Source organism: Dendrobium catenatum, unplaced genomic scaffold (genome assembly GCF_001605985.2).
Source record: "Dendrobium catenatum unplaced genomic scaffold, ASM160598v2 fragScaff_scaffold_72, whole genome shotgun sequence".
NCBI classification, from domain to species: domain Eukaryota; kingdom Viridiplantae; phylum Streptophyta; class Magnoliopsida; order Asparagales; family Orchidaceae; genus Dendrobium; species Dendrobium catenatum.
The window spans coordinates 2,341,783-2,349,915 of record NW_021318534.1 but is presented as its reverse complement, the minus strand read 5'-3'; the positions used below and the strand labels follow the sequence as shown (position 1 = coordinate 2,349,915).

At 34.1% G+C, this 8,133-nt stretch overlaps 1 protein-coding gene across 1 annotated transcript; it reads right to left on the bottom strand.

The window, feature by feature from the left end:
- Window positions 1–3,719: 3,719 nt before the first annotated feature.
- LOC110092415 lies at window positions 3,720–7,098 on the bottom strand. Its single transcript, XM_020816945.2, has 3 exons — window positions 6,905–7,098; window positions 6,698–6,819; window positions 3,720–4,020 (listed from the first exon to the last, which is right to left on the bottom strand). Exons 1-3 carry the CDS (start codon window positions 7,015–7,017, stop codon window positions 4,001–4,003), a joined length of 255 nt encoding a protein of 84 aa, XP_020672604.1. The 5' UTR covers window positions 7,018–7,098; the 3' UTR covers window positions 3,720–4,000.
- Between the last annotated feature and the right edge of the window lie 1,035 nt (window positions 7,099–8,133).

Here is an 8,133-nt window from a genome sequence, read left to right as displayed (position 1 = left end):
AAAAATGAAAGTTTTTTTATATATAAAGAATTATTTTAAAATAACTTAATTTGAAATTAAATTTTATTAAAGGAATATTTAGTTAAATTTAACTATATATCCAACCCCCTTAATAATAATCAAATATTTTCAAAATATCAAAAATTTAATATTATTTTAATAAAACCAAAAAATATGATCTAATTATTTTAAAATTAAAACTTTATTATAATATTTTAAACATCTTAATCAATTTAGTTAATTTGAATACTTAAATATTTAATTAATAATAAATTAAATCTAACTTAAATATTTTTTATGAATCCAAAATCTAAACCCCAAACTATTTTTAAATTACAAAATATTTTCCAAAATTGTTTTAAAACTATTTTGAAATTATTTTGGATTTACTTTCAAATTCTTTGAATTATCCTAAATTTCCTAGAAAGTCCTAAATTATTCTATTATCTAAAGATTAAAATTAATTTTGAATTTATATATATTAAGTTGTGAAAGCTTGAGTTATCCTTTAAAATTTTAAACTTTGCTTGAGTTTACATGAATAGAAATCATGGGAGATGATTAGTGAATCGTTGTGCTCCAACCATTCACTAATCAAACTATTTCTTATATAAATTAGTTCTTAATTTTTGTATGCTTAAGATGCACATAATTGCACTTAGCTTAAGCTCTCCTAGATTTAATGACTTGAGTGTGATTGTGCATGTTTATATATATATGCATGTCAAGGGTTAGAAACATTCATTTCAATCCTATCTAGCTTAGCGATACCATTAAGGACCTTTGTCTAGGAAAAATAGAATAATTTTAGAAATTAGGATATACATCATGTTGACAGGAAATTTAAAACATTTGAACTTAGTGATACCTACAGCCCATAGAAATTTTCCTACTGATACCTAAATTCTGTCATATTTCTTTTGTTTGAGGCTATGAATCAAGATTGCTCTCAAATATAAATGGATGCAAGTAAATCCTTCCATCATATCAAGAAGCATTTTATATGAAGCAACCTCCTGGATATATTGCTCAGGTGGAGAATTGTACATGTCTACTTGAAAAACCTACCTATAACGTTTATCTAAGTCTGGAAGCTAGGTTTGACAAAATATTTAAAATCTTGGCTAACTTTTGTCCTCGCAACAACAATATAAATCACTCTATTGCCTGTGCAGCTTCGCCATACTTCATTTTGACTACATTTTACTTACCAAAACAACAATCACAACAGTCTCTAAAGGTAGAATACTACTTACAAAAGTGATTTGTCACCAAATATCAAGAATGATCCAAGTATTTTCTTAGAGCTGAATTTAACTATAATAAAAAAGGTTTAAATTTTCTTGAAGAAATGAGAATTCTTGCTTGCAAGCCCATTGATACCTCTATGGAGACTCGGGCCACATATGATCATGAAGAATCCATTAATGATTCATCTCAATATCAATAGTAGGCAAGTTGGTTAATCTAGTTGTTACCAGGGGCTTGCCATCTCATTCATCATCGGATTGATGAGTCAAGACATGCAAATTTCAAAAGATAAAAGCCTTTGGGAACTAATCTATGGATCCTCAAATACATGAAAAGGCTCCAAGAAAAGAGAAGACAGGAAGTTAACCTCAGGATATTATATCCTTTTGGGAAAATATGCTCACTTGAAAAAACCAAAAATAAATTGTTGTAGCCAGATCGAGTATTAAATTTGAATACAAATAGGTGACTTATCAATATGTGAAATAATGTGTTAAAACTCTTTTAAAAGAGTTTGATTTTCTTAATACTCAACATATAACTATATATTACAGCAATCAATTTTGACAACAATCCTATTTTGAAAACCCAAACCAAATATATTAAAGAAGATTGATATTTTATATGATTGATATATCATCAAAAAAACTATCTTGATCGGACACGAATCTCAAGGCAAAAATCAAGTTGGAAACTTCAAAAATTAAATCTGGGATTATTTGAACTCCGATTTTAGCAAACTTACAGTCAAACTAATCATCTCAGAAATATGAACCCAACAACACCAAATTCAACTCAATCCGAGCCCAAATGGGTCTGAATCGAAGACCCGAACCGCTGTTGGAAGGTTTAAACCACAATTTGGATTACCAAACGGTTTCAAAACATGACATGCTTATAGTCGAATTGAGCGGCTCGACGAGACGAATCCAACGAGCACAAGATCGCCGAATTTCGATATCATTAAGATCCTCAAATGTATAACAAACGATCCACAATCAAGGGATTCAATATCGGCCGTCCATCTAAACCACTCCACATTTGCCCTTAATCCTCCCCCTATTTACGAGTCATTCCACTCTCAGAAAACTATAAATAGCCCCTCATTTCTCTTAAGAGGGGACCCAAGCAAGAAGAGAAGAGAAGAGGAGGGAAAAGCTCATCCTCGATCACCGCCGGAGTTCCGCCCGACGATCAAGTGACGCCGGAGTTCCGCCCGACTTTCAAGTGAAGTCGGAGTTCCGCCCGACGTTCAAGTGATGCCAGAGTTCCGTCCGACTTTCAAGTGACGTCAGAGTTCCACTTGACTTCCAAGTGATGCCGGAATTCTGACTTCCAAGTGACGCCGGAATTCTGACTTCCAAGTGACGCCGGAATTCTGTCTGATCTACAAGTGACTCTAGGATTCAGCTCGAATACACAACATCATCGAATCTCAAATTCTTGTTTGTAACTATATTTCAATCCGGGATTGGATCATTGTAATCTGATTGTCCTAAATTTTAAGGACGAGTCAGCCTCTTGTACCTCAAGTAAACACTAGTGGAATTCTCTCAACTGGGCGTGACCCCGTGGTTTTTTCCCTTTCCAGGGTTTCCACGTAAAAATCCTGGTGTTTTTATTTTTCTTCTGTTTGTGTGATGGATATTCGTATAACGCTGAGACGATAAAATTCTAACTCTATCGCCGCTTATATTCTAGCCCGCAACAATGATATAATGTGTTTTCCAAGAAAATTGTTGCTCTTTATGTCTACAATCAAGAACAAGCTATGGATATTTTTATCAAACCTTTAAAACACCTGTACTTTTTTTTTGCATAGTAATAAGCTGAAGCTAATAGATATATATGCTCTAGCTTTATGAGTGTTGACATATAAAATAATAAAGGTTAAATAGGTATGACTCATAATATTGGAAAATTACTATATTTTTAATATCCTAATAATTTGGGATATTTTTCCTAGTATTTGTTTCTTTATTATATATTATTATATGTATATTTATAGCTCTAACGTATTTAGTCAATAGCATAGGAAAATCTCATTTTCTCTCAATAGTCAATAGTGAACTTTAAGGAAACCAGTCTCCTACCTTAGGATGTACCCCACTCCACCCCTCCCAATTAAAAAAAAAAAACTCGAGGAGAAGATTTACATGTTCATAGATTTCATATTAGAATTCATGCACAATGCAGCTGGCTTAATTAGCTTAACCATAGTTCTAATGTGAAATTGAAACCACGAGGGTCTTGAAGAAAGTGATTTTTACACATCAAAAGTCATGTGTTTCAAAAGCAAAGCCATTAAAATGTCACCATAATCGAAGGTCATAACATAGGATATCTCTTCAAATAGATGAATGATGACAGAGACATGAGAAGCCCATAATAGAACAAATAAGCATTCCAAGTTCACATTGAAACTTATAGCAGGCATAGACTATTTCCGGTAGGAAGAAATCAAAATCTTTTCCTTTCAAACGTTTTTTTTTTTTATAAACAAATAGTCTGCATATACAACAGAACAAAATTCAATACGAGACTGCATTCATCAAATTAAAGAAAATCCCACTATGAAAGTGTAAATTTCACAAAAAAAAAAAATCACTTAAGAGCCAAAATTTGCTACTGAATGACATAATATTTTACTGCTTGATACAACTAAATGCTTCAAAGCTAAATGTTTCATCTAACAGTGGCTCACAAACTCCAGAAATATGTTGCTCCACACAAAGTCATCATAACTTGATCAGGAAGGTGAAGCAAGTCCTATATTCCAAGTAGATAACAACAGTTACGATAGTTAAGTCCAAGAGAACAAAACTGGCTAGTCATTTAGAATTTTTAAACAGGGCAAGCCGTAAAAAGAACATAAATTTCCTGATAGACCAAAAGATACACATAAATGATACTCAAAATGCAAGGTAAGCTATTGTTCGTTATTACATTAGTACTCTTATTAATCATTCTTCCATGTTTCTTTGAGTTCTCATTATTCATATATTTGTTAAAACAAACGGTAGAGATTAAAAATAGAGAATATTCAAATAATAATACCGAAGAACTCAACATACCAAAAAAAAAAGTTCAGTTAGATTGTAATGAATAACTATGAAGCACTTATATCAACATGAGACACAAAAATGACACCGACACGGAGATATTACATATCTTGGAAAGTAAGACACAACATGCCATAAGGTACTTACTAGGTGACTCAAGGCAAGCACTTCACTCACCTTTTTAAAGCATGATTTAAGAGTTAAGACAAAGCTAATGATAATGATAATATGAATTTTTTAAAGTGAAAAAAAAGGTAAATTGGTTAAATTCGGCCAGCTTAATCCATTAGGCCTTACCCTTAACTAGGTATTGATATCCTCAACAGAGACAGGGGCACGGTAAAGTCATAAAACAACCACATCTCCTAATGCTTCCTTCACATGTTAGCACCCGATGATGTCACAATTATAGAGCTACCATAACCACACCACCATAATAGCTAGCCACCCCAAGCCCCCCCCACACTCATAAGCAGCCTAAAAAGTTTCTCATAATAGGGCATGCGAAGAACATAGACAAGTTATCAGATTTCCTTTGCACCTCATAAAAAATGACCAAATTTGCAATTGTTACATCATTGCTCTTTATTGTTTCTGAATAGAGCAGTCCCTCCCAATTTTCTCTTCCGTCAACGAATTTGTCATGTTGTTTATCAGTGCTTCCAAGGGCCCATTGGATGTCATCAATCTATAGAAATCTTATAGATCTTTTCATTAACCTCACCTTCATCATACTGCTTGTTTTAAATTGAGGTAAAAGATAAGCCATGCCAGCCCAACCCCATAGGATAAAGATGATAAATAGCCAACAAACAAACGAGGATCCCACAAAATTCATTTTAAAATTAATTCAAAAAGCCTCAAGATCCACACTAGATAGGTCAACATCTGAGAGCAACCTGGAGTTAAAAAGTCAATTGGTGACCCAACCTCATCTCTATGCTTAAAAATAAATAACTCAAGTGTGACACTGGGATTGTCCATTATGGTCTCTCCATGATAACACATGGCACAACAATGGGGTGTCCATCATCTTCCACACCCATCCTACCCATGGTTTTCATATGGAGGCCAAATCGAAGCAAAAATCTTCAAACTTGTCCTTAGAGGTGCTAAATCATCGTAAAAAACTTGGAAATTACAAAATGCACCATAAATGATATATTTATAATTACAAAATTGTACTAAGAGTCTAAGACTATTTGTAAACTACAAATTTATCATAGCTTCATAAGATTTACAAAATTTAAAAATGAGGTTTATTTAAAATATGGAAAAAAAAATTCAACACTTCAAAAAATGTGTTGAGAAAACCATTCGCCTAGATAAGTATGTCAAGGCACCAAACACTTCACAAATCAAGTTGAGAAAGTTTAGAAACTAGCACAAAGGATGGCCTACACCTCATCCAAGGTGATGCTAATGCATCAACATCGGCTTTCACCCTAACGAGGAATACAAAATCAAAGTCATCTCCCAATGAAAGGAATGATATAAAATTAGGTTCAATTTTAACCTTAAGGGCTGATGTGCAGTTTACATCAGCATCCACTTCAAGGGGTTAAAAAAACCTACATTGGCTTAAAACTCAAGCAATAATACAATATCATCTACACCAAAACGCATCCATGGGCATTGGTGTAACATAAAAGGGAATTGTTCTCAAGCTAACTCTCACAGTGATCATTTCTCCATGACATAAGAACTCCGCCAATCCTAATGGAATTGACTCGGATGAAGCCCTAAACACTTACAATACACCCAGTAGTCACATCCCAAGCTCACTCTAAATAAAAACACCAAAAACCACAACAAACTTAGTGGAGTAGTAGTGTTCACAATAAGCTCCTTGGCATAATTCTCATATTTTTAGCACGCAAGTCACACAAGTTTATGACTTCAATATAAATTGCCATGTTCAAGGCTCTTTTGACTCTTTGAACAAGCCCCCAACCAATAAAGTCATTGAAATGGAACCATGGGACTTAAATAAAGTTTACCATCCACCCCAACAATCATGTCTCATGCACAATGCAAAATAGTGGTATAAATGCTTGTACATGATATCGTCATGAAGCACGTGTTTTGAATACTACAGCCGAGTAATCTCTTAGTCTAAATTGCTCTCCTATTAAATTATTGTGGCATGCACCAATAGGAAGAATAGAATTCCATATCAATATATCTAATAGGAAAATCTCTACTATTTCCTCACCAGAAACACACCTAAAGCTTCTCACTGGAATCTCATTATATATATATTTGTATTATGTTTCCAAAGCAAAAATTGGCATTCTCATGCTCTTCATTCAGAATAAGGCTATCAGTGAACTGTTTCTTTTTTTTTTTTAAATGTTCACTAAGAATGCCATAAACTAACTCACCTTGAGAAACCCAGCTCCAGCAGGATGTATCCACCGCTATGTTGGATATTAGACGGGCAGAAGCGATGGCGCTGTGGAGAGGGATAAGTGAATACACGCCTCCCAAAGCCGGAACGAGAGGCCTGAAAGAAACGAAAATTGTCATCAAACCCTAGGGCACGCGAAGAAGATGAAGGGGTAAAATGGCTTGGATTTCTGTCATCTCACCTGCAGAAAATTGCAGTTCTCCTCGAAGGCGAGGTTTTGGGGAAAACAGCTTTGGATCGGATGGGAACAGACCTCGCGGCGGCCATTACGGCAGAGCGGCAGATCGATGCCATTTTGACGCTTCGATTCCTCTGCTCCGATTCCAGTCGATAGACTGCTCACTTCTAGTTCAGATTGATACAGCCCTTGGGCCTTCGATTTAGGAATGGTTTTTTTTTTTTTGGGCAATTTTTTAAAATAATTACTGTTAATAATATAATTAGCAATTAAATCAATAAAAAATTAAATTTATAACCTAGCAATACCGAGCATATTCGTTTCGGGTCGGGTCGTCGGGCCGCGGGGTAAAGAGTAAGAGCACGTGACGATATATTATAAGCTACCTGATGTATCTCTATATCAGGTAACCTGAGACAATAAAAATTCCATTGAATGAGCCACCGGCCACTTGCCCAAGTTCCAAAAATATTAAAAAAAGATTTCAAGAGAGGTAATATAGAAGAGAGAAATTAACAAAAAAAAGTATATGAGAAGTAAAATATGAGAGATATTCATATATGTTAGGAGTTGCATCATAAATTTTTTTTATTTAAATGTTAAATGTAAATATTTTTTTTTCATATTTTTTAATAAATAAGTCCTAAATGTAAGTTTAATAAATATAACGTAATTTTTAGTAAAATTATAACCTAGTTTTTCCTAGAAAGAACTCGGTATTTTTTTGTATTGCTTGGTACTGCTCGGTACAGCTCGGTATAACTCGGTATTGGTCTTCACATGATGATATTCCTCGTTATTATCAAATAATACCTAGCAATACCGAGCAAAAACCAAGTTTTTAAATTTATATTTTTTGGTGATTTAATACCTAATTAAATTAATAATGATAATTATTTTAAAAATTTACCCTTTTTTTGTTTAATGCAAACCATTACCAATGTACGGTGGGAATGAAATGGTTATTTTATAATATATGAGAGTTGAAATTCAACCATGTATTCAAGTAGGGTGTCAATTTGGGTCAATAGGTCGGTTTAAGGTCAAATCTGATTTGACCCAGGCATAAATGAGTTCACTCGAATCCAATCCTTTTAGCTAATAAGCTCAGGATTTCTAACCCGGACCCGACCCACACGGGTTGACGGGTTGACCTAACCCGACCCCCAAACCTGTATGTGTAGTTGTTGAGACGTGACATTTAGGGCTTGGGCGTCGACGCGTCTTGAGCG

What these genes read in the sequence shown, in the direction of transcription:
- LOC110092415 (XM_020816945.2), bottom strand. Translation starts at nt 7,017, where the DNA reads ATGGCATCGATCTGCCGCTCTGCCGTAATGGCCGCCGCGAGGTCTGTT. An exon ending in AGAACTGCAATTTTCTGCAG is followed by an intron (nt 6,820 to 6,904) that starts GTGAGATGACAG and finishes CGTTTCTTTCAG; the next exon opens with GCCTCTCGTTCCGGCTTTGG. An exon ending in CTGGAGCTGGGTTTCTCAAG is followed by an intron (nt 4,021 to 6,697) that starts GTGAGTTAGTTT and finishes CTTGGAATATAG; the next exon opens with GACTTGCTTCACCTTCCTGA.